This window comes from Ranitomeya variabilis, chromosome 4 (genome assembly GCF_051348905.1).
Source record: "Ranitomeya variabilis isolate aRanVar5 chromosome 4, aRanVar5.hap1, whole genome shotgun sequence".
NCBI lineage: Eukaryota > Metazoa > Chordata > Amphibia > Anura > Dendrobatidae > Ranitomeya > Ranitomeya variabilis.
The window spans coordinates 651548273-651575831 of record NC_135235.1 but is presented as its reverse complement, the minus strand read 5'-3'; the positions used below and the strand labels follow the sequence as shown (position 1 = coordinate 651575831).

At 44.4% G+C, this 27559-nt stretch overlaps 1 protein-coding gene across 4 annotated transcripts in view; it reads left to right on the top strand.

The window, feature by feature from the left end:
• LOC143766195 (uncharacterized) overlaps positions 1 to 26904 on the top strand; it is a 214136-nt gene extending 187232 nt beyond the window's left edge. The window contains exons 1-7 of one of the 4 annotated variants that reach the window (XM_077253678.1): positions 3461 to 3497; positions 6526 to 6675; positions 6805 to 6984; positions 7069 to 7192; positions 7276 to 7373; positions 7580 to 7670; positions 24282 to 26904. In XM_077253678.1, coding sequence (XP_077109793.1) covers positions 3471 to 3497; positions 6526 to 6675; positions 6805 to 6984; positions 7069 to 7192; positions 7276 to 7373; positions 7580 to 7670; positions 24282 to 25729 — 2118 coding nt within the window. In that variant the 5' untranslated portion in view covers positions 3461 to 3470 and the 3' untranslated portion in view covers positions 25730 to 26904. Of the gene's footprint in view, positions 1 to 3460; positions 3612 to 6525; positions 6676 to 6804; positions 6985 to 7068; positions 7193 to 7275; positions 7374 to 7579; positions 7671 to 24281 lie in introns of those variants that run through there. The other 3 variants (XM_077253679.1, XM_077253681.1, XM_077253680.1) reach the window with 3 other exon arrangements.
• The last annotated feature ends 655 nt before the right edge of the window (positions 26905 to 27559 follow it).

The window sequence follows — 27559 nt, the reverse complement described above, 5'->3', positions numbered from 1 at the left end:
TCCCCTAACCGTTGAATCATGTCTAAAGGAGGAGCATTCTCTGTCAAGACGAGATCATGAGTTGGTTCCTCCAAGACATCATCCGTCAGCAATGCCACCGCCATTGCCCACGCAAAAGCTAAAGCAGCAAGAGCACAAATCACCTTTGCTGAGCAAGAGATACAACTGAAACTACAACAAGCATCCCTGGATGCAAAAAAAGCATGCCAACAGACAACCTTGGATGCGGAAAAAGCATCACTGTATGTGCAAAAAGCATGCCTGGATGAAGAGAAAGCGCGCCTTGAAGTGGAATTACAGAAGCTTGCTATTGAAAAAGAAACAGCAGCTGCCATAGCGGAAGCAGAAACCTTAGAAGCTGCCGTATATTCTGACGACGAACACAGTAGACTCAGCAGTGTGCTATGCCTACAGCAAGTTACTCGGATCCATTGCAGCGTACTGCAGAGTACGTCCATCAACATACCAAATCAAACGACGATACAAACCCATAGCCGAAGACAGAACATTTTGTCAACAAGTCAAGCCAACCAGATAATTCAGACCCTCAGAAAAGCAGCTATCAGTCTCCCTGCAAGGAAATACACATTGGGATGAGACTGACTACAATAATCTTTCTGCAGAACAGAAGATCCGGAATCTGCCCTGGCTTACAGAGACTCCCTTTGCTTCAGAAAGGTACTACAGCAGTTGGACCAAACCAGAGACATCTAACAGGTATGACTGCACAGAACACATGTACTCTGACAACACACCATCGGCTGGTATTAGCGCGATTTTAGATGATCAGAGTAACAGGTCATTAGCCAAGTCTGCCTTCTTTGATAGCTTTAACGTCAGAGGACCCAGTGCCCCTACTCTTTAAAAACTTGTGCCGGTATAGTACAGACAGGTGGTAGGAGAGCAAGAGGTTACATAGTTGAGTCTATAGATGACCAAATATGTCTGTCCTTACCAGCCATATTGGAATGTAACCAGATTTCTGACAACAGGTCAGAGATACCAACGCCTGAAGTAGCATCACATCATCCTCATCTGAAGTGTATAGAACGCCTGATTCCAAGTCTTGACCCAGAGGCTCAAATAGTCTTGCTCCTTGGGAGAGATATTCTACGAGTCCACAAGGTTAGACAACAGATCAATGGCTCACACAATGCACCATATGCCCAGAGACTTGACCTTTTGTGGGTCATTGTAGGAGAGGTCTGTTTTGGAGGTGCACACAAACCGACAATGGTTAACAACATGCTTACCACTAGGCTCGAGAATGGACGTCCATCTCTCCTTCAACCATGTGAAAATCACTACTTCTTAAAGGAGCTGCCACACAGCACTTCAGCACCAAATATCTTAGCAAGTCATGCCTATGATGATTGCATCCTGAATGGCGATCAAGATCACCTTCGGTGTACAGTCTTCCACAAGACAAAAGAAGATAAACATACAGCAATATCATTTGAAGATAGACTGTTCCTAGATAGGATGATGGAGCAAGGAATGGTGCAGGACAAAACTAAAAGCTGGATTGCACCTCTACCCTTCAAGCCTCAAAGACATTGCTTGCCTAACAGAGAACATGTTTACAAACAATTTGTCTCCCTCAGGCACAGCTTCCATAGTAAACCAGAGATGAAAGACCATTTCTTAACCTTCATGGAGAAGATATGTAAGAACGGTCATGCAGAGTAAGCACCTACACTTCAAGACTCTGAAGAGCACTGACACCATGGTAAACACGCCAACACAGCTCTCGAGCTAGAGCAGTCAAAGAATGTAATTATCCGAGCTGTACAGCGGAAAAACTACGCTAAAGAAATCGACTGTGTAACTAACCAACGACCAATACCAAAAGATAGTGTTCTGCGGAAACTTGGAGCAGCAAGAGAACTGCAACTCTCTTCCAACTTAGATATGAATGATGTAGAAAAATACCTAAGTGTAAAAGGGTGTACTAGGACTTTCAACCCACCAAAATCTTCACACATGGGAGGTGTATGGGAGAGAATGATAGGTGTTGCAAGGAAAATCCTCGATTCAATCTTCTTACAAGAAGGATCTGCAAGACTGACGCACAAAAGCTTGACAACATTCATGGCCGAAGTGTCAGCCATCATAAACGCTAGACCACTGACTCCAATTTTAAGTGATCCTGTTGACCCAACTGTTCTCACTCCAACCCCGCTGCTTACGCAGAAGACTGAATCTAATTGCTCTCCACCTGGATAATTTAATGTTAAATACCGTTACATGAGACAAGTACAGGGTCTCGCCAATGCTTTTTGGGACAAGTGGAAAAACCAGTACCTGCCTACTCTGCAACAGAGGAGAAAGTGGCAAACCAGCAAGCCTAACTTCCAGCCTGGTGATTTAGTACTAATGAAAGACTGTCAGTCTCGGAGAAATGAATGGCCATTAGGTCTCATTACCAAGACGTTCCCGAATAAGGTAGGAATTGTATGTAAGGTAGAAGTAAAAATAGGGAAACAAGGCGAGACCAAATTGTTCCTCAGGCCAGTAGGGGAACTCGTTCTGCTGTCCAAAAGTTTCGTCATTTTTGGGTCTCAGTTATCACATTGTATTTTCTGTGTATATTAATCCTTCCTAATCTGCAAGAAGTTTGTATGCTCTTCCCGTGTTTGCGTGGGTTTCCTCCGGGTTCTCCAGTTTCCTCCCACACTCCAAAGACATACTGATAGGGAATTTAGATTGTGAGCCCCATCAAGGACAGCGATGATACTGTGTGCAAACTGTAAAGCGCTGCGGAATATGTTAGCGCTATATAAAAATAAAGATTATTACTATTATTATTTTTATTCCTTTATTGTTGTATTGTAAGGTAACAGCACCATCATGTTGCGGTGTAGCCACTGCATAATGCCCAATTGTCATTTTAAGGGAACTTGCCATAGAATGTCTGTGTCTACCTCAAGCTTGTCCCTCCTCCTCCCCCCCCCCCCCCCACCTCTCAAACGAACTTTGGTCATCACCTACCTCAGTAATTAGAAAAACTGTCTTCACGCAAGACAGATTTTACGCACACATCCAGCCTAGAGGATACTATTAAAAGCCCAAATACGAACCTAACATCTACTATCAAGATTCTATGTTTCACCTCATTCCCCTGATGATGCCTCAAGGCTAAACATGTCGGGGAGGCTAATGGCTGTTCTGGTGTAGTGACTTGAAGTGGTGCACCTATAGAGGACAGTGGCAGTAGGTTGTGCTACAATAAGGTTAAACAGATGAGATCATGTTTACCCCTTAATTCGTAAGAGGGCAACAGTAGGTAGTTTTGCCTGATGCCAACTGATATGTGCGTGGAGGACTAAATAGGGTCCTTAATAAGTATCTCCATTTGTCTAAGGCGACTAGCGTGTTTCTGCATGCACTGAGGCCCCTGATCATGTGACCCCTGACTCCTCCCCTCCTGTGACCTCATCTCAGGTCCTGTGCACACAGAACAGCCATATATGTGGTGTGCGGCTCTGCAGGTGGAGGTAGGTGCTGGAGATTCCCCATTACTGGGCGGTGGGCAGGGGGCAGTAACCCCTCCATTCCCGGAGATAGTTTGAGCTTTGGAGCACAGAGTATGGGGTGCCTGGAGACTTTAGGTATACTGAGTGGACCCCATTTCCACTACACTCAATTTTTGCATGTAAAGTGTGTATATTCCATGTGTATGCGAGTGTGAACATGTGTGTGTATACGTAGAGTGTGTGCATAGGTATTAATGTGAGAGTGGTGGGCCTCCATTTAATAAGGGAGGCTATGTGTGGAGGGGCTCCTTCAGTCATTTATGGGTAACTTAGGGGCCCCTTTCTAGCACCACCCATATCACCTCTTTCCGATTGAGAGACCACCAGTTACACTTAGGTTAAGCTCGCATGAGCATAAGAAAAAAAAATCATCCAGAAAATACAAGTTTTCATCAGAATTTATTATAATTTGCAAGACCAAATACAAGGTCCCAGGTTTATAATTGCAATCTGGAGTATGCTAATTGAATCCCGCTGACCATAAGAGGTTACACTCTACAGGAGAGAAAAAGAGAGGACTCCACTGACTCATAAGAGATTACACTCTACAGGAGATAAAAAGAGAGGACTCCACTGACTCATAAGAGATTACACTCTACAGGAGATAAAAAGAGAGGACTCCCCTGACCATAAGAGATTACACTCTACAGGAGAGAAAAAGAGAGGACTCCACAGACCATAAGAGATTACACTCTACAGGAGATAAAAAGAGAGGACTCCACTGACCCATAAGAGATTACACTCTATAGGAGATAAAAAGAGAGGACTCCCCTGACCCATAAGAGATTACACTCTACAGGAGATAAAAAGACAGGACTCCACAGACCCATAAGAGATTACACTCTATAGGAGAGAAAAAGAGAGGACTCCACTGATCCATAAGAGATTACACTCTACAGGAGATAAAAAGAGAGGACTCCGCTGACCCATAAGAGATTACACTCTACAGGAGATAAAAAGAGAGGACTCCACTGACCATAAAAGATTACACTCTACAGGAGAGAAAAAGAAAGGACTCAGCTGAGCCATAAGAGATTACACTCTACAGGAGATAAAAAGAGAGGACTCCACTGACCATAAGAGATTATACTCTACAGGAGATAAAAAGAGAGGACTCCACAGACCATAAGAGATTACACTCTACAGGAGATAAAAAGAGAGGACTCCACAGACCATAAGAGATTACACTCTACAGGAGAGAAAAAGAGAGGACTCCACTGACCCATAAGAGATTACACTCTACAGGAGATAAAAAGAGAGGACTCCACTGACCCATAAGAGATTACACTCTACAGGAGATAAAAAGAGAGGACTCCACTGACCCATAAGAGATTACACTCTATAGGAGATAAAAAGAGAGGACTCCCCTGACCCATAAGAGATTACACTCTACAGGAGATAAAAAGAGAGGACTCCACAGACCATAAGAGATTACACTCTACAGGAGAGAAAAAGAGAGGACTCCGCTGACCCATAAGAGATTACACTCTACAGGAGATAAAAAGAGAGGACTCCACTGACCCATAAGAGATTACACTATAGGAGATAAAAAGAGAGGACTCCGCTGACCCATAAGAGATTACACTCTACAGGAGATAAAAAGAGAGGACTCCACTGACTATAAGAGATTACATTCTACGGGAGAGAAAAAGAGAGGACTCCACTGACCCATAAGAGATTACACTCTATAGGAGATAAAAAGAGAGGACTCCACTGACCATAAGAGATTACACTCTACAGGAGAGAGGACCCTGATGACCATAAGAGCTTGCACTCTATAGGAGAGAAAGGACCCTAATGACCATAAGAGTTTGCACTCTTTAGGAGAGAGAGGACCCTGATGACCATAAGAGCTTACACTCTATAGGAAAGAAAGAGAGAAGATCCCACTGACCATAAGAGCTTACACTCTACAGGAGAGAGGGAGGATCCTGATGACCATAATAGCTTACACTTTATAGGAGAAAGAAAGAGGACCCTGATGACCATAAGAGCTTACACTCTACAGGAGAGAGGGAGGATCCTGATGACCATAAGAGCTTACACTCTATAGAAAAGAAAGAGAGAGGAACCTGCTGACCATAAGAGCTTACACTCTACAGGAGAGAGATGACCCTGCTAACCAGGGCTGTGGAGTCGGTAAGCCAAACCTCCAACTCTGACTCCTCAGTATCCATGACTCCAACTCCACCAAAATGAGCTCTGACCCCACGACTCTGACTCCACAGCCCAGCCAGGGCTGTGGAGTCGGTAAGCCAAACCTCCGACTTCTCAATTTCTATGACTCCAACTGCGACTCTGACTCCACTAAAATGGGATCCGACTCCGACGCCACAGCCCTGCTGATAACCATATGAGCTTATACTTTATTACTTAGTATTTAGGATACATTCTCTATACTAATCGTGCTCCTTTGAGATACACTCAAGATACAAATCGTTGTCTCTCTCAGGTTAAACCCTTTGGGGTTAAAGTATCTAAATTAAAAAATACATTTGGATTCAGTTCTAGGCATTTTCTTTATTATATAGTCACCCTCCTTACAGCTTATGAGAACTTTCTCTACCCCAAAAACTGATGTCCTTTGAATTGTACCTACTTGTATTTCTATAAAATGTTTTGATAAAGGGTGCCTTAGTAAACCTCCTGCCATATTCCTGATACGTTCCCACAGAGGTTTTTGTAGTGGCATTGCACATCCTACAACAATTTGTTTTTATCACAATAAAGTAGTACTGTGCCCTTGTAGTTATTTTCTCTACATATATGATCATTGCATGTGAAATATAGCGCAGGTGGTTGCTATCCCAGTATTCATTTGCCATGCGAGTTAGTAACACCTCAGTGGCCAGTGATTAGCTGCAGCTTGCATATGACTGTGTGACATGCTCTAACCTTAAATATGGAAACGCTGCTTTGTACCTCCTGATATGTTCCCCTTATTTTTCCAGAAATTTTATTTCTTGCGATTTTTCATCTTTTCATTTAGATTCCAAAAATATCGGGTCCTCTCAGTGGAGATCTTCTATATAAAAGAATTTTCTTGATTGACCCATTAAGGATGGATAGAGACAGGGACAAGATGGAGGAGAAGATATTACACCTCACCCTAGAGATCCTCTTCCGGCTTACTGGAGAGGTGAGAGATCCTGATGATGTCACATTACATCATTCTTATCTATGGGAATAACAGATGGACAGAACTGGAGAGGTGAGGACTCTGGGAATGTCTGTAGTGAGATTTATTAATGTGTCTCTCCATAACCAGGATTACACAGTAGTGAAGAAGACCTCTAGTGAGCGCTGTCAGGCCCCTGTGTCTGAGGGATGGGGAAGACCCCTGAGCCCAATCACTGGGCCATCACCTCACCCCCTGATATATGAGGACATCAATGACCAGAAGATCCTAGAACTCACCTACAAGATGATTGAGCTGCTGACTGGAGAGGTGACACTGCTGGGAATGATGGGACATTATACAGTAACGCTATGAGGGGATCGGGGGGGATGACAATATCATTGTATGTGTCAGGTTCCTATAAGGTGTCAGGATGTCACCATCTATTTCTCCATGGAGGAGTGGGAGTATTTAGAAGGACATAAAGATCTGTACAAGGACATCATGATGGAGGTTCCCCAGCCCCTCACATCACCAGGTAATTGACAGGACTAAATGCACATGGCCTATACTTTTCTCTACATAAAGAATGTATTCATTCTCAGTATGTGTTTCCTCCAGTTCTATCCAGTAAGAGGACAACACCAGAGAGATGTCCCCGTCCTCTTGTCCCACAGGACTGTAAACAAGAAAATCCCAATATTTCTCAGGATCATCAGGTAGGTGGAAAGAAGGTGTCATGAGATCTCCCCTATGATGTGTAGATGGCTGTGAAGGTCTTGTGTTCAGTCTTGTTTTATCCACCAGTATTACATGTTTTATACTTGTGTAATGAGAACGGTGGAGATGGCAGGATTAGAGCTGAGGTTAGAGCTATGGATGTGACTTCTCCATCTGTCTGTGACATTTACAATCTTTGTTTCAGGGTAAAGATTTGACCCATATTAATACTACAGAGACATATGCGAGGGGTGATGAGTGGTGTAAAGAGGAGATTATTACAGATGACGAATTGGGTAAGTAGTAACCATTAAAGACAGAGAAGTCACAGATTATTCTCAGTCACTGGCTGGCACCATTTTGTGTTTCTTTTTCATGAGCTCATTGGTCTTTCAGGTTTCTCAGCTTGAGATTGAACTCTTTGCAAAAATTCTAAATAACCGTGGATGAAAATATGAAATTTTAAGTTCAATAGTGGAAATAGTTTTGGAGTTTGAGGACAAATATAACTGGCAGCTATAGTAAATCTTTTAATCCAATGATTACTGGCTATATCCTGGTCAAAATATGAACTCAAGGCTAAAATCTGAACTTTTAGTGCATTAGGTTTTATTCTTTTTTCATTCTCCATTCTGAAGGATTTCCAGGATCTCTATGGTGTTAAGATGAAGGATCGGGAGGTTTAGACCCACTCTAGTTAGAAATGGTCTTCCAAAACTTACTATAAAAAAAAATCTTGCTGCTTCACCGTAGTGTAAGTATAACTGCGTTCTACAAACGTCTCCAGCTTTTGGAATTGGTCTTTCAGAAGCTATACTGCTAGAGACAATTTTCCTAAATGTGACTAGAAAATGTCAATGGGACATGGGACCTTGATGGAGTAGATTCTGGAAGAATGAAAGATTCCTCTAAGTTAAAGCTTTTTTTTAGTAGGCCAAACATCATACTTCCTACACTTATCTTTGAAAGATTTTCAGAAGTGGGTTTGGGGGAAAGACATATGCCAAGCTGAAGGTCCATTTGTGAAGTAGAGCATCCACTCTCAGTGAAGCATCTCTTGGATTTAGAGAAAAGAAGAAGGGAACTTTGTTATTTGTTTTTCAAACATATCATCTTCCAGTAGACCACACATCCTGGATATTAACTGGGTGTGAAGGTTCCATTCCCCTAGATCCAAATCTTTTTGGCTCAGGAAATCCACCTCAACATTGTCCCCACCTTTTTGGAAAAAGAGACAATAAGTACAGAAGGTTTGTTTCCGCCCAGGAAAATATTTTTTACTGACAGTATCTGAAGATTGTTCTGTTATGCACCCTTTTGATGGCATAGATTTGCAACTCTCTTCATGTTATCTTAATCTATCTTTACATAGGCATTTTGAATCAGGTCTGTGGCAGCTCTTGGAGATTCCCAAACTGCTCTTAAGGCCCCGTCACACACAGCGACGCTGCAGCGATACAGACAACGATGCTGATCGCTGCAGCGTCGCTGTTTTGTCGCTGTGTGGTCGCTGGAGAGCTGTCACACAGACCGCTCTCCAGCGACCAACGATGCCGAGGTCCCCGGGTAACCAGGGTAAACATCGGGTTGCTAAGCGCAGGGCCGCGCTTAGTAACCCGATGTTTACCCTGGTTACCAGTGTAAAATGTAAAAAAACAAACAGTACATACTCACCTTCGCGTCCCCCGGCGTCCGCTTCCTGCACTGACTGAGCGCCGGCCCTAACAGCAGAGCGGTGACGTCACCGCTGTGCTGTACTTTCACTTTACGGCCGGCACTCAGTCAGTGTGGGAAGCAGACGGCAAGGGACCTGACGGACACCGGAATGTGAGTATGTACTGTTTTTTTTTTTTACATTTACGATGGTAACCAGGGTAAACATCAGGTTACTAAGCGCGGCCCTGCACTTAGTAACCCGATGTTTACCCTGGTTACCAGTGAAGACATCGCTGAATCCGTGTCACACACACCGATTCAGCGATGTCAGCGGGACCTCAACGACCAAAAAAAGGTCCAGGCCATTCCGACACGACCAGCGATCTCACAGCAGGGGCCTGGTCGCTGGTACGTGTCAAACATAGCGAGATCGCTACTGAGGTCGCTGTTGCGTCACAAAACTTGTGACTCAGCAGCGATCTCGCTAGCGATCTCGCTATGTGAGACGGGGCCTTTAGTTCTCTGTAGTGTGAAGAACACTGACTTATTGTCTGAGGCCAGATTTCCTGGAAGAATCTCTGAGCATCATAGCATATAGGTAGGGTATAATGCTTTTGTTTTTTGAGGAAAGCAACTTAAGGAGATTCGAAGGGCAGGATATGAAACTAAAAATGACAAAAATGTCAACCTTGGATTATAGTAAATCTTAGACATTTTCACTTTGATGGATGAATGGTGATTTGATGATTTGTATTTTGGAGATCTGTTTTTGTCATGGTAAAGTCTTGTCCTATCAATAGTTGTTTATATTGACTCTATGTTGAATCATCTATGGATCATAAGTTGATTGAGCTTAACCCCTTAATGACCAGGGTATTTTTGTTTTGCATTTTAATTTTTGCTCCCCTTCTTCCCAGAGCCATAACTTTTTTATTTTTTGCTCAAAATAGCAATGTGAGGGCTTGTTTTTTGCAGAACGAGTTGTACTTTTGAAGGAAACCATTAGTTTTACCATGTTATGTAATAGAAAACGGGAAAACAATTCCAAGTGTGGTGAAATTGCAAAAAAAGTGCAATCCCACAGTGTTTTTTTGTTTGGCTTTTTTACTAGGTTCACTAAATGCTAAAACTGACCTGCTTTATGATTCTACAGGTCATTATGAGTTCATAGACACCAAACATGTCTAGGTTTTTTTATGAGTGGTGAAAAAAAAATTCCAATGTTTGTAAAAAAAAAGTTGCCATTTTCCGAGACCCGTAGCGTCTCCATGTTTCGGGATCTGGGGCTGGGTGACGGCTTTTTTTTGCATGCCATTCTGACGTTTTTTTATTGATACCATTTTGGTGTGTATAAGATCTTTTGATTGCCTGTAATTGCATTTTATTGCAATGCTGCAGCGACCAAAAAAATGACTTTTGGTAAATAAGCCGGATCCAGTTTCAGAACTATCTTATCTTGATAAATCATCAAAAATGGAGTATCTACTGATAGTGCCTGAATGGCACTGACTCATCTTGCAGAAGTCAAGGCTACTAACAAAGCTGTTTTGAAGATTAGAACCTTAACAGGGGCAGAATCTATGGGTACCGTCACACAGTGGCATTTTTGTCGCTACGACGGTACGATCCGTGACGTTCTAGCGATATCGTTACGATCTCGCAGTGTCTGACACGCAGCAGCGATCAGGGACCCTGCTGAGAATCGTACGTCGTAGCAGATCGTTTGAAACTTTCTTTCGTCGCTGGATCTCCCGCTGTCATCGCTGGATCGTTGTGTGTGACAGCGATCCAGCGATGCGTTCGCTTGTAACCAGGGTAAACATCGGGTTACTAAGCGCAGGGCCGCGCTTAGTAACCCGATGTTTACCGTGATTACCAGCGTAAAAGTAAAAAAAAAACAAACAGTACATACTCACCCTCTGATGTCCGTCAGGTCCCTTGCCGTCCGCTTCCCGCTCTGACTGTCTGCCGGCCGGAAAGTGAGAGCAGATCACAGCGGTGACGTCACCGCTGCGCTCTGCTCTCACTGTACGGCGGCACTCAGTCAGAGCGGGAAGCAGACGGCAAGGGACCTGACAGACATCAGAGGGTGAGTATGTACGGTTTGGTTTTTTTTACTTTTACGCTGGTAACCACGGTAAACATCGGGTTACTAAGCGCGGCCCTGCGCTTAGTAACCCGATGTTTACCCTGGTTACCAGCGAACCTCGGCATCGTTGGTCGCTGGGGAGCGGTCTGTGTGACAGCTCCCCAGCGACCACACAACGACTTACCAACGATCACGGCCAGGTCGTATCGCAGGTCGTGATCGTTGGTAAATCGTATAGTGAGACGGTACCCTAAGGGTTCAAAGAGGGAACCTATTATTGAGTCTAGCACAAGGTTTAAATCCCACGGAGGTAATCTAGGAATACGCACTGGATCACTGCGTTCACAGACTTTTATGAATATAGTGACCCATCTATCCCCTGCTACATTATAGCTCTACAGTATGCCCAGAGCCGAGACCTGTACTCTAAAGGTGTTAACAGATAACCCCAACTCCTGGCCTTTCTGCAAAAATTCCAGAATTGCCAGAAATGGAACATGGTCTGACAGGGGGGGCTGAGCGGAATAACAAAAATCTCCTCCAGGTCTTAAAATAAATTTCTGTGGTAACCTCCTTCCTTAGCAATGTGGTAACTAAGGCTTCTGAAAACCCTCTATACCTCAGCAGCTCCCTCTCAAATTCCACACCGTCAAATGGAGACCGTCCATCCGTGGATGACGGAACGGTCCTTGAAAGAGAAGCCCCGGACTAGTTGGTAGCACCCAGCTGTCTGTCATGGACATTGCCCTTAGCCAAGAAAACTAAGGCCTCTTAGGCCAGAAGGGGGCAATGAGAATTACACTCACTCCCTCCTCTCTGATCTTTCTGAGCACTATAGGAATCAGACACATCGAAGGAAATGCGTAGGCCAGATTATAATCCCACCAGACCTGAAGGGAGTCTACTACTTCTGGCTGGTCTGATGTTCATAGCGACACAAACCTCCTGACCTGTCCGTTGCTCCTTGTAGTGAAAAGGTCTATGTCCGGGAGGCCCCATAACCATATGATCCGTCTGAAAATCTGTGGGTCTAGGGACCATTCCCCCTGGCGCAGGGAGTGTTAATTGAGATAGTCTGCCTGAATATTGCACTCCCCTCTGATGTGAAGTGCTGACAGGGAGAGGAGGTGAGTCTCGGCCAAGGTGAGTATGTCGTCTGCGGTGGACATTAGTGATTGTAATCTCATCCCCCTAATGATTCAAGTAGGCCACCGTAGTGTTGTCGGTGTTTATCCACACGTGTGTGTCCCACAAAGTCGGTAGAAACTCGAGAAGCGCATACTTCACTGCCCTTAATTCTTTAGTCTGTCTCCCACGTGAGCTCCCCACCCCGAGGGACTGGCATCTGTCATGACTATTCTGTCGGGTTTTATCCCCCACGGCACCCTTTTGGACAGATGTAGTGGATTTAGCCACCTGGATAGACTGCTTACAGTGGCGACTGACAACCGCGTTCTCCCATTGAGGTGGCCTCGCAACTTCCTCTCTTCCTCGAGCACCTCGTTCTGTAGTGCCCTGGTGTGAAATTGGTCTCACTGCACAGCCAGTATACAAGACATTATAGTAACTAGCAGGGACATTGCACCTCTCAAAAGTAGCTCTGGATTGTCCGTTATCTTTCTGACTTTGCCGATGATACTTTGCTTTTTGTCTTCTGGAAGAAAGCAATATTGATCTACTGAATCCAAAAGGAGGCCGAGGAACCTTTGAAGGGTCGAGGGAACTAGTCTTGATTTCTTTAGATTGACTAACCAACCCAAATCCTGTAGGGACGATATTATATGGTTCAGCCGGGTGCTGCACTGCATGGCCGACCTCCCAACTATAAGGAAATCATCAAAGTACGGAATAACCAGGGTATCTCGTTCCCTCAAATGTGCCATCACCTCCGCAATCACCTTGGTGAACACACGTGGTGCTATGGACAGACCAAATGGTATGGTGGCGAACTGAAAGTGTCTAACTTGATCGCCCAGCCGTACAGCCACTCTGAAATATTGTTGGTGGTCCTGGTATATAGGTAGGTGGTAATAGGCATCCTTTAGAGTCGTGACTGTCATGAAACATCTGGGATACAGAAGTTTGATTGCAGACTTAATGGACTCCATTTTAAAGGTATGGGACTTCAGGAATAAATTCAACTTCCGCGAATTAATAATGGTTCTGAAAGCACCATCTTGCTTGGAGATCAAGAACAGAGGTGAATAAAATTCCCTCCCCTCTTGGTCCTTAGGAACCTCAATTAGGACCCGTTTCTCCATCAACTGTAGAATTTCCAGTTCCAGGGCCGGTGCCATCGGGGGTGTCTCAAGGTTGTTAATAGGAAGGAGTCCAGAGGGGTACTCCAGAACTCTGCTTTCACCCCAGATGATTATATCGAGGATCCAGGTGCTGGACCTTATATGGACTCATTGACTATAAAAATATCTTAATCTATCGCCCATCGGGAGATCAGGGCTAACGATACTTGTGCCTATATTTGGAGGATGAGGCCCCACCTTTTCTTTTCGGCTCTGCTGGCTCCTCGGCTCGGTCTCTATACTTCCTCTGGAAAGCTGACCATCTCCTAAAGGTGTTCCTGAAAGTAGCGGTAAATAGTTTAGGGGACCCTTTTCCGTCACCTGCCTTTGTGAGGATTTCATCAAGCATGGGGCCAAACAAGTACTCACCTCAGCATGGAATAGCACATAATTTGTTCTTAGCGTGCGCATCCCCCTTCCAGCTCTTTAACCAGAGGGTTCGGCAGGCAGCGTTGGACAGACCAGCAAACCTGGCAGCTAAACGTAATGAGTCTACTGAAGCATCTGCCAGATAGGTTGCACCTCCACGGATCTGTGAAAAGGAGTCCAGTAACGTGTCTCTAGGTGTTCCAGACCGTATTTGGTCTTCCAGCTGGTCCAACCAGACCATCATCGATCTGGCGGTACATGTACTTGCAATTGCCGGTTTGAATGCCCCGGACGACAACTCCCAGGCCAGCTTCAGAAGCATCTCTGCTTTTCTATCAGATGGATTCTTTAGAAGACCTCTGTCTTTTTGGGGCAGTGCCGACTGTTTTGATGCAGAGGCTATCGCCGCATTGACTTTGGGAACTTTAACCCATTCCGCTAGCAGATCATCATCAAAGGGGTATTTACTCTTTGAGGAGCTTGGCAGGAACCCCCGGCTGTCCTGCTTGTCCCACTCCCTTCTCATGAGGTTTTTCACTATGTCATTCATGTGAAAGGATTTTCAATTCCTCTGGCATAAGCCTGTGAACATCAGGGCCTAAGCTGACTTTGGCTCCCTACCCTCCAAGGTCTGGCATATACATGACTGACACAGTCTTTTAAGATAAGCGTCAGGCAGGGGCTCTGTGCACAAAGCACACTGTGTGTGCTTGGTCTTAACAGATTTCATAACCTGGGAACACACAGAACAAAAGGGATTCAGCTTACCAGGTGATCATTGTACACACTCCCCATCTGAAGCTTGTTAGCAGGGTACCAGTTCAGGAGGTGGAGACACAGCATGCGATTTGGAGGCCATAGGTTTTTGCTGACCCCGTTCGCTTCTGATCTCAGTGATGTCACTCCTTCTAGAGCAACCACTGTTTTTGCCTTTGCTTCTGCGCTGCTCAGTAACCACCTCTGCAGGCGGTGGGTGCTCTGTTATGATCCGGTGGCCTTGGTGCCGCATGAGACCTTCTCTGGAGAAGGTGGTACCTGTACTGACCGCAACACTAAACTGACACCGTAACTAGAAGAAGCCGTGGGGTGTACCTAACACATCCTAGACACCTCGACACAGCCGGAGGACTAAATAACCCTATAGATGGAAATGGGAATTCTATCTTGCCTCAGAGCAGAAACCCCAAAGGATAGGCAGCCCCCCACAAATATTGACGGTGAATATAAGAGTAAAGACACACACAGGCTGAAAGCAGAATTTAGCAAAATAGGCACTTCTAGCTAAATAGTAAGGATAGGACAGAGTACTAAGCGGTCAGTATTAAAACTCTGAAAATATCCACAGGAGAAAATACAAAAATTCCACATCTAACTAAAGACATAGAATGTATATCTGCATCTCCAGAGAATCCAGCATGACTGAAAAAATCCAAACAAGTCTAAGCTGGACAAGACAAAACAATGAATTGTTCTGAACTGAAAAGCACACTGCATATGTGCTGCAGGAAAATAAACCAGACACTTATCTTGGCTGAATTTGCAGCAGAGCAGAAGGAACCAGACAGAGATGTAAACCCTCCAAGAACAATGGACAACTGGCCAGGAGTAATGGATCCTGCACACCTAAATACCTAGTAGAGCTGCAATAAGCAGAAACACCTGCCCTGGATTACAACCCAGAGACAACTGCGCTACCACCAACAACCACCGGAGGGAACCCAAGAGCAGAATTCACAACAGTGCTCCTCAGCATCTCTTGGGGAAGACATTTCTCAAGCACACTGCTGCTGCATGGTGCCAGCTAAAGAAGGACTGGCCACACCCCTTCACTTCGCCGTTCAAGATGCACCTCCCTGGTCCCCCTGGAAGTCAAGAGGAGGCACTTCCGGGTTACGGGCACGTCACTGCCAGCGCACACACATGGACCTTGACCGAATATGGCCCGCATGCAGCGCAGGGCGACCAATGCCACCACCCTGGATGAACACATGGAGCCTCACCTCCACCTGCGCCCATGCAACCCAGGGCGGCACCACCTGGAACCTGGGATCGCGCCATCCATGCTAGACGAGGAGGGGCCTGAACAGGCAGAGCACCCCAGACGCTGCTTCTGGGATCCCAGGCTCTGCCGTTCCCGCAGACACTGCACAGAGGCTGATTGGACCCAGGTAAGCAGCAGGTTCCCATCAGGAGAGGAACCCAACTGAGGACGTGAGGGGGACCGCCCCCTTTTTAACCTGTAGGTTCCTGTCCTGGTGGGAAGATCCTCTCTCTCAGTAGGGTGCTGTCGTGGTGAAAGGAAAATTGAAAGAGAAGTAATGCTTCTCATTTCCGTCTACAGGAACAGGCAGATGTAATTCAGCTCTTCTTCAATTAGGCCATCAGAAATGAAAACCTGATAGCACTTCAGTTTAGAATCTGATGCTTTTTTGAGCATCGTTTTCAGAGGGCTGGGGGGTTGGATGTGAATTGCTGAGAGATGGCATCTAGTGAAGATTGAGTCTCCTGGCATACTAAAACTTTAATGTCACTCATTAGTGAATGTTGTTCCCCTTTAAAGGGAATCCATCAGCAGGATTTCACCCCATGAGGCTGAAGAGCTATGGTAGATCTGAAGCCTCTGTAAAGGTACCGTCACATTAAGCGACGCTGCAGCGATAGCGACAGCGATGCCGATCGCTGCAGCGTCGCTGTTTGGTCGCTGGAGAGCTGTCACACAGACCGCTCTCCAGCGACCAACGATGCCGAGGTCCCCGGGTAACCAGGGTAAGCATCGGGTTGCTAAGCGCAGGGCCGCGCTTAGTAACCCGATGTTTACCCTGGTTACCAGCGTAAAAGTTAAAAAAACAAACAGTACATACTCACCAGCGCGTCCCCCAGCCTCTGCTTCCTGACACTGACTGAGCTCCGGCCCTAACAGCACAGCGGTGACGTCACCGCTGTGCTTTCACTTTCAGTTTAGGGCCGGCGCTCAGTCAGTGTCAGGAAGCAGAGGCTGGGGGACGCGCTGGTGAGTATGTGCTGTTTGTTTTTTTAACTTTTACGCTGGTAACCAGGGTAAACATCGGGTTACTAAGTGCGGCCCTGCGCTTAGTAACCCGATGTTTACCCTGGTTACCAGTGTAAAATATCGCTGGTATGGTTGCTTTTGCTGTCAAACACGGCGATACACGGCGACCTAGCGACCAAATAATGTGCAGACCTTCTAGCAGCGACCAGCAATTTCACAGCGGGATTCTGATCGCTGCTGCGTGTCAAATACAGCGATATCGCTCCCTAGGACGCTGCAACGTCACAGATCGCTGGCGACATTGCTTAGTGTGACGGTACCTTAACTCAAGCTCTATTTTCCTCCCAATGCACGTCAGCAGAGCAAATTATTCTTATTCAGTGGAATTATTCAATGAGAATTGATCTAATGATCTGTGCTAGAGACAGCTCAGTTATAACACACTCAACGCAGCTACCTCCTCACACTCAATTACATTATCAAAACACAAACAGCTCACCTACAAAACTCAGCTCAGCTACATAATCGAAAACACGCTCAGCTGTACTACTCCATCCTCAGCTCAACTACTCTATCCTCCGCTCAGCTACATCATCAAAACACACACTCAGCTCATCTCCTTTCCTCAAACCCACTCAACTTAACTATAACATTGCCAATTTAACTACCTCATCATCAACATACAAACATTCACACTTTACACAACCATAGTTTTAATTTTTTTCTGTCAGGACCTTCAAGGTCTCTTAGGTACTGTTAGGGTTTGGCACCAAATATATATTTAAAGAGTAATAGGTGCGTTCGCAACCCGGGGTCCACCGTGCAGGAGTAAAACCCGCTGCTAGTAACTGACGGTACAATATGGCGGTATAAGTGAACTCTGTTACTTCACAGAGTCACTTAAGACAAGAGAACGCTGTGCCCTGTTAACCTCACAGAGGAACACAGCTACCAAATAGAGCGAACAGTGGTCATGCAGTCAGAATAGCACATGCAAAACTCCTCACCGGTATTTTAGGGGCTTATTTCAGCCGAACCCTGAAACCACATACACATGACCACACTGGCGCAGAACACACAACTTAGCTGATACTAGCGCATGGCCGTAGCTTTTGTACCATTTGTAGCTGCAGCAACTACAGGACCTTCCTAGAGGACCAATGGGAGCTGCTACAGTACCTGAGCCACTTTAGGACCTTCCTGGAGGACCAATGGGAGCTTCTGTAGTACCTGAGCATGTGACCCCCGACCTCCAATGAGAGGACTTACCCTGGGCATGCTCAGAATGGGAAAAGCAGGACTTAGGATACCGTCACACTCCGCAACTTTACAACGATCACGACCAGCGATACGACCTGGGCCGTGATCGTTGGAAAGTCGTTGTGTGGTCGCTGGAGAGCTGTCACACAGACAGCTCTCCAGCGACCAACGATGCCGAAGGCCCCGGGTAACCAGGGTAAACATCGGGTTACTAAGCGCAGGGCCGCTCTTAGTAACCCGATGTTTACCCTGGTTACCAGCGTAAAAGTAAAAAAAACCAAACAGTACATACTCACATTCCGGTGTCCGTCAGGTCCCTTGCCGTCTGCTTCCCGCTCTGACTGAGTGCCGCCGTAAAGTGAAAGCACAGCACAGCGGTGACGTCACCGCTGTGCTCTGCTTTCACTTTACGGCCGGCAGTCAGTCAGAGCGGGAAGCAGACTGCGAGGGACCTGACGGACACCGGAATGTGAGTATGTACTGTTTTTTTTTTTTACTTTTACGATGGTAACCAGGGTAAACATCGGGTTACTAAGCGCGGCCCTGCGCTTAGTAACCCGATGTTTACCCTGGTTACATGCGAACGCATCGCTGGATCGCTGTCACACACAACGATCCAGCGATGACAGCGGGAGATCCAGCGACGAAATAAAGTTTCAAACGATCTGCTACGACGTACGATTCTCAGCAGGGTCCCTGATCGCTGCTGCGTGTCAGACACAGCGATATCGTATGGATATCGCTGGAACGTCACAGATCGTGCCGTCGTAGTGATCAAAGTGCCACTGTGAGACGGTACCCTTAGTCCCAGAGACGTCTGCTCACCGCTGAACAGTACTGGCTACAATGGCTGAGCCTGGAAAGCCAGCAGTAACCATCCGCACCGTGTCAGGCTGAGCCAGACGCTGGGACCGACGTCTCCGCTGAGCAGGCTCCACTGCAGCTGGAGAAGAATGAGACACCGCAGCGGAGATGGTTCGAGATTCCCCCTGTGCAGAGGCGGGAACTCGACCCCATAACAGGTACTTGGGACATGCAGCATCTCAGAAGATTTCTCTTCAGCTCTGCACATATCAGACTAATCAGTGTTTGGCAGGAGGAGAGAGCAGTTTTGTGACCGGGAAGGACGCTGTGTCAATGTTCAACTTGTGGAAAAAAGCAACTGCTTCCAGACTAAAATGCGTACAAACTTTTTAGATTAGAGTATAATGCACCCCAAGAAAAGAGTATAATGCACCCCCCCAAAAAAAGAGTATAATGCACCCCCATAGCAGTATAATGCAACCCCATAGCAGTATAATGTACCCTCATAAGCTTATAATGCACCCTATAATATAATGTACCCATAGTAAAATAAAGCAGCCCCATCGTATAATGCACCCATAGTATAATGCAGCAGCCCCATAGTATAATGCAGCAGCCCCATAGCGAGATAATGCACCCCAATGCCCCATAGTATAATGCAGAAGCCTCATAGGGATATAATGCAGCACAATGCCCCATAGTATAATGCAGAAGCCTCATAGGAATATAGTGCACCACAATGCCCCATAGTATAATGCAGCAGCCTCATAGGGATATAATGCACCACAATGCCCCATAGTATAATGCAGAAGCCTCATAGGGATATAATGCACCCCATAGTATAATGCAGCAGCCTAATAGGGATATAATGCACTCCATAGTATAATGCATCCCCTTTTCCTTCCCCCCATAGTAGTATAGTATACCCCATACCGTGGCTTTACAAAAAATAAAAAAAGGATTTTCCTTAGCTGGATGAGCTCCAGCGCTCTCCTCCTCTCCAATTTGGCATCGGCGATGTGAGCACTGACGTCAGCTGCTGGCCTGTGATTGGCTGGCAGCTGTTAACTGTTACCGTGCGGGAGGAATCTCCTGCACGGCAACAGATTTTAACTGATCGTGCATTGGAGGATGCGCGGTCAGTTACTGAGTTCACTGTAGAAACTAACATTCAATTAATTATCTCTTCTTCACTCTTCTTGAAGTCTGATTTTTCCCAAGATTCAAACACCCAACCTCTTGCAAAGCAGGTTGCAGCTGAAGCAATAAGCCACAAGCCCTAGTGTCAGGTGTAGTTGAATTTTCTCTATCTGAATGTGTCAGGTATTTTTCATTACAGGCAGAGAGTGTACATGTATATAGAGATACATCTCCATATACCAGTGTATTCCTGTGTACCTGTATTCTAGAGGCACAAAAAAGTCAGATTTTTTTCAGTGTTTTAAGTGGTAACTGTTATGTAGCTGTTTCAGTATTCTTGTATGACTGATAGCACCCTTCAGTAGGTTGACCTTGCACCTTTTTTAAGTGCTATTTACCTGCAGATTACCCCTATATCTGCAGGTTAATAGCCTTATCCAACATTACAAATTCCTTTTATCAAATAAAGCGCATGTCATTTCATGAAAACTCATACACACAGTATGTCTAAGGGCTCGCTCGCATGAGCGTACAGTATAAAGGATTGCACTCGGACCAATGTTATTCATTGAGGCAGTGCAGATATGTGGGTTTTTTTTGCTTCTGTAGGCAGTCTGAAAAAATGCATCAAAATGCTGCTTCATATCTAATAATAATAATAATCGTTATTTATATAGCGCCAACATATTCCATAGCACTTTACAGTTTAGCAGTTCATACACAAGTCATAAGTAACAACATTCAAAGTAATACAATAATTAAAGCAAAATAAGACGACCCTGCTCGTGAGAGCTTACAATCTACAATGAGGTAGGGGAGACACATATAGGTGTATATTTACAATGATGGTCCAGCCATCTTGAGGGAGTTGGGGGATAGATAACAGCTGCTTGAGGTAGTAACCAGCAAGTTTTTGTGGTGCTGTTGGGTGCGGTGGAGTTTGATGCAGGGTTATTCTGATATAGATAGTGAATGGGCTAAATACACACATAAAAGCAGTTTGATTAGGGAACATGATAGGCCGCTCTGAACAGATGTGTATTCGGGGAGCACCTAAAACTGTGTAAGTTGTGGATAGTCCTAATTTCTTGGGGTAGAGCATTCCAGAGGATGGGCGCAACGCAGGAGAAGTCTTGGAGCCAGGAGTGGGAGGTACGGATTATTGCAGAGGTTAGTTGAAAGTCGTTTGCAGAGTGTAACAAGCGGGTAGGCCGATAAACAAAAATTAGGGAGGAGATGTAGGGGGGTGGCGCATGTTGGAGAGCTTTGTGGGTGAGGACAAGCAGTTTGAATTGGATCCTATAATGAATGGGCAGCCAGTGCAATGACTGGCAAAGAGTGGATGCGTCCGAGTACCGATTAGCCAGATGGACGACCCTGGCTGCTGCATTAAGGATAGACTGGAGAGGGGAAAGTTGAGTGAGGGGGAGGCCAATTAATAGAGCATTACAGTAGTCAAGGGGGGAGTGCATCAGGGCAACGGTGAGGGTTTTTGTTGTTTCCATGGTGAGAAATGGGCGGATTCTAGAGATGTTCTTTAGGTGTAAGAGGTAAGAGCAGACAAGAGATTATATCTACAATCTACAACAAAAATGTACGACTAATGGGGAAAACAAACGTATAAAAAATGCAGCAAAAACTAAATGACCAGCAAAGATTGTTTTAGTTTAGTGGAGAAAAAAAAACAGTATGTATGCTACAAGTGAATATTGCTTTTAACGAAGAAGATTATTATTATGCAAAAAAAAACGTATATATGAACACAGACCCACAGATGTTTTTGGCAAAATGGCACTTAAACAAAACTACAGCTCATCTCGTAGTAAAGGAAGACCTCATATAATTTAGTTTAGGTAAAAATGAAAAAGTTATGATTGCTACAACTATGAATAAATGAAAAAAATCTATAAATAAGAACTTTTCTTGGTATATAGAAACAATCCCAGGGTCTATGCACCACTATCCCAGGCAGTTTGCTGAATGTCCCTCACTTTCACCATACCCCATCTGTCATCTCCTCCTGTCAGGGTTGGGAGAAATGGTAAGTAAGTGTGACTATAGGGCTGTGGTTAAGGGCATGGCCTAAAATTTAGCCATACTGCATAGTTTGTCCCTGTTTATCTTCTATAAAAGTTGGGAGGTCTGTCGCAGACTTTTCTATCTTCTACTGAATTTGAGTTTTGCTATATGCCCTGCAATTTGTATGGAACTGTTTATATGCAGTGGGTATGGAAAGTATTCAGACCCCTTTAAATTTTATGCTCTTTGTTTCATTGCAGCCACTTGGTAAATTCAAAAAAAGTTCTTTTTTTTTCTTATTAATGTACACTCTGCATCCCATCTTGACTTAAAAAAAAACAGAAATGTATACATTTTTGCAAATTTATTAAAAAAGAAAAACTGAAATATCACATGGTCATAAGTATTCAGACCCTTTGCTCAGTATTGAGTAGAAGCACCCTTTTGAGTTAGTACAGCCATGAGTCTTCTTGGGAATGATGCAAAACATTTTTCACACCTGGATTTGGGGATCCTCTGCCATTGTTCCTTGCAGATCCTCTACAATCTGTCAGGTTGGATAACAGCCATTTTCAGGTCTCTCCAGAGATGATCAAATGGGTTTAGGTCAGGGCTCTGGCTAGGCCAGTCTAGAATGGTCACAGAGTTGTTCTGAAGCCACTCCTTTGGTATTTTAGTTGTGTGCTTAGGGCCATTGTCTTGTTGGAAGGTGAACCTTCGGCCAAGTCTCAGGTCCAGAGCACTCTGGAAGAGGTTTTCATCCAGGATATCTCTGTAGTTGGCTGCATTCATGTTTCCTTCAGCGGCAACCTGTTGTCCTGTCCCTGCAGCTGAAAAACACCCCCATAGCATGATGCTGCCACCACCATGTTTCACTGTTGGGATTGTACTGGCTAGGTGATGAGCAGTACCTGGTTTTCTCCACACATACCACTTAGAATTATCACCAAAAAGGTCTATCTTCATCTCATCAGACCAGAGAATCTTATTTCTCATAGTCTAGGAGTCCTTCATGTGTTTTTTAGCAAACCCTATGCGGGCTTTCATGTGTCTTGCACTAAGGAGAGGCTTCCTTCTGGCCACTATGCCATAGAGGCATGACTGGTGGAGGGCTGCAGTGATAGTTGACTTTGTGGAACTTTCTCCCATCTCCCTACTGCATCTCTGGAGCTCAGCCACAGTGATCTTGTGGTTCTTCTTTACCTCTCTCACCAAGGCTCTTCTCCCATGATTGCTCAGTTTGGCTGAACGGCAAGGTCTAGGAAGACTTCTGGTGGTTCCAAACTTCTTCCATTTAAGGATTATTGAGGTCACTCTTTGGAACCTTGAGTACTGCAGAAATTCTTTTGTAACCTTGGCCAGATCGGTGCCTTGCCGCAATTCTGTCTCTGAGCTCCTTGGCCAGTTCCTTTGACCTCATGATTCTCATTTGGTCTGACATGCACTGTGAGCTGTGAGGTCTTATATAGACAGGTGTGTGCCTTTTCAAATCAAGTCCTATCAGTTTATTTAAAGGGAATCTGTCACCCCAAAAATCGTATATGAGCTAATGCCACCAGCATCAGTGGCTTATCTACAGCTCCGGTGCAGGCATACTTTGTCTGCCTCTCTGACCTTTCCCGGCAGCTGCGCACTGCAGTACTTTACTCTGCCCTCAACAGGTCAAAGTACGCCTGTGCCGGAGCCGCAGCAGGAAAACAAGAAGAGGACGTCATCGTATGAAGATGGGAGGCGCCGGACCGCGACGCCCATCGGACGGGACCGCCCCTTGGTGAGTATACTATAACCTGTTTTTCTTACTTTTCAGGTTACATCGGGGGCTTATCTAGAATGCTGTACATAAGCCCCTGATGCCGGTGGCCTTAGCTCATATACGATTTTTGGGGTGACAGATTCCCTTTAAACACAGCTGGACTTCAATGAAGGAGCAGAACCATCTCAAGGAGGATCACAAGTAAATGGACAGCATGTGACTTAAATATGAATGTGTGAGCAAAGGGTCTGAATACTTATGACCATGTGATATTTCAGTTTTTCTTTATTAATAAATATGCAAAAATTTCTATATTTCTGTTTTTTTCAGTCAAGATGGGGTGCAGTGTACACTAATGGAAAAAAAATGAACTTTTTTGACTTTACCAAATGGATGCAATGAAACAAAGAGTGAAAAATTTAAAGGGGTCTGAATACTTTCCGTACCCACTGTAGACATATTATAAACTATCCATAAAATAAGATTACATTATATAAAAATTATCAGTTTTCTTCTCGGCAGGTGACTGTATCAGAAGCTTAGAGGGACATATACTATCTTCAGATTTTAAAGATGAAGATCATGATATCACACAAGATGCATATGAAGATCATGCTATTATCCTTGATATAACATCAGACCTTCACAGCGAAGATCTATCATCTGATTCTGTCCAACAGGGCTCATCTTCTGATTCATTAGAGATTGATAAGAAAAATAAAAAAGACCGAAGAGATGATGAAGATAAAAGATCTCACAAAGGGGATAAATCATTTACATGTTTAAAGTGTGGAAAATGTTACATAGATATGTTAAATCTTGATAAATGTCAGAAAAGTTGCACAGAAGCAAAGGAATTTTCAAGGTCAGAATGTGGGAATTGTTTAATAGCTGGTTCAAAAGTTGTTATAAATCAAAGAATTCACACTGGAGAGAAACCATATTCGTCTTCTGGATGCAAGAAATACTTTGCCATGAAATCACACCCTACAACACAAGAGTGGAGTCAAACTGGGGAGAAACTGTTCTTATGTTCAGAATGTGGAGCATGTTTTAATCGTCAATCGAATCTCTTTAGACATGAGAGAAGTCACAGTGAGGAGAAGCCATTTTCATGCTTAGTATGTTTGAAATATTTTGCTCGGAAATCAAATCTTGTTGAACACCAAAAAACTCACACAGGTGAGAAGCCATTTACATGTTCAGAATGTGGGAAATGTTTTTCTTGGAAATCAAATCTTGTTGACCATCAAAAAACTCACACAGGGGACAGGTCATTTACATGCTTAGAATGTGGGAAAGGTTTTCCATGGAAATCCAATCTTGTTGACCATCAAAAAACTCACACAGGTGAAAAGCCATTTACATGCTCAGAATGTGGGAAAGTTTTTTCATTGAAAAAAAATTTTGTTTGCCATAAAAAAACTCACATAGGAGAGAAGCCATATTCATGCTCAGAATGTGATAAATGTTTTACTCGAAAAACATATCTTGTTGACCATCAAAAAAGTCACACAGGAGAGAAACCATTTACATGTACAGAATGTGGGAAATGTTTTAAACTGAAGTTGGGTCTTGTTATACATCAGAGAACACACACTGGGGAGAAGCCATACTTATGTGCAGAATGTGGGAAGTGTTTTAACCAAAAATCACATCTTACTGTGCATCAGAAAAGTCACACAGGAGAGAAGCCATTTTCATGTTTGGAATGTGGAAAACGGTTTCCTGAGAAAACAAACCTTGTTAAACATCAGAAAACTCACACGGGAGAGAAGCCATTTTCATGCTCCGAATGTGGAAAATGTTTTGCTCAGAAATCAAATCTTGGTGATCATCAAAAAATTCATACAGGTGAGAAGCCGTTTTCATGTTTAGTATGTGGGAAATGTTTTGTGCAGAAGTGGGGTCTTGTTTCACATCAAAGAACACATGCAAGGCACAATCCGTTCTGACACTTAAAATGTTTGGTTAAAATGCTTCCTGAATTCTATCTTAACATTAGAGAAGTCGCATGGGAAAAATCTCATTTTCATGCTGAGAATGGGGGAAATATTTTCCTAGAGTATCAAATCTTGTTGACAATTACAATATTGAAATGAAGGGAAAATCCATATTCATAATTTCTTAATGTGGTAAATGTTTCTAATGCTAGATCAAAAATTGTCAGTAGAGATGACTGATTTAATGTGAATCAAACGTGTCAAAGTTTTAGGAATTCACTAAAACCTGTGTGATACAGCTTAACTGACCACTATCATTTTACACAATGCATCAGTCTGATTAAAAAAAATTTGACCTTGATTGAATTCCTCGTCTCTCAATCCTGGTACCATGATACAGCTCTTCCCAAAGGCTGCCATGCACATTATATACAGTGAGAAAAATAAGTATTTAAGGTCAGACGTTTCCTGTAGTTCTTAACCAAGTTTGCACACACTGCAGCAAAGATTTTTTTCACACTCCTCCAGATCTTCCAGGTTTCATGTCTGTCACTGGGCAACATTGTATTAGCTCCCTCAAAAGATTTTCTCATGGGTTCAGGTCTGGAGACTGGCTAAGCCGCTCCAGGACCTTGAAACATTTCATACACAGCCACTCCTTAGTTGCCCTGGTTGTGTGTTTCGGGACATTGTCATGCTGGAACAGCAAGCAACTCTTCATCTTCACTGCTCTTACTGAGGGAAGGAGGCTGCTGGCCAAAATCTCGCTCGTACATTACCCAATCCATCCTCCCTTCAATATGATGCAGTTGTCCTGTCCCCTTTGCAGAAAAACCCCCAAAGTATGATGTTTCCTCCACCATGCTTCACGGTTAGAGCAGTGTTCTTGGGATTGTACGCGTCCTTCTTCCTCCAAACACAGCAAGTGGAGTTGATGCCAAAAAGTTCTATTTTGGTCTCATTTGACCACATTACCTTCTCCCATGCCTTCTCTGAATCATCCAGATGGTCATTGGCGAACTTCAAAGCGTTCATAGATTGTAAGCTTGTGGGCAGGGCCCTCATTCCTCCTGGTATTTGTTCATCTATGTGTTTATTGTTATGCTGTAATGTCTATTGTCTGTACAAGTCCCCTCTAAAATGTAAAGTGCTGCGGAATATGTTGGCATTATAGAAATAAAATTATTATAAAAGAGCCTAGACATGTGCTGATATGAGCAGGGGGACTGTTGTGAATTCCGCTCTTGGGCTCCCTCCGGTGGTTGTAAGTGGCACTTTTGTGAGTTCTGCTCTTGGGCTCCCTCCTGTGGTTTTGAGTGGAATGGCTGCTTCTTGGATTTAGCATCAGCAGCTGCTTCCACTGATCGTCTTTCTGGCTCGGCTATTTTAGTCTGGCCTTATCCCTCAGTCAATGCCAGTTGTCAATTGTTCCTGCTTGGAGTCACAGCTCTTTTGGATTTCCCTGACACTCTGACCAGTTCAGCAAAGATAAGTCCTTGCTTGTCCTTTTGCAGTCCACTTGTTGTGGACTTTATTGTTCAGCACATTCTGTTTTTCTCTTAGTCCAGCTTATCAGTATGGATCTATTCAGCTAAGCTGGAAGCTCTGGGCAGCAGATTTTGCCCTCCACACCTTTAGTCAGGTGTGGAGATTTTTACATTCTCTGCGGTGGACTTTTTCTAGTTTTTATTACTGACCGCACAGTGTTCTGTCCTGTACTATCTGTCTAGCTAGAATTGGCCTCCTTTGCTACATCTTGTTTCATTCTACGTATGTCATTTCCCTCTCCACTCACAGTCATTATTTGTGGGGGGCTGTCTATCCTTTGGGGATTTTCTCTGA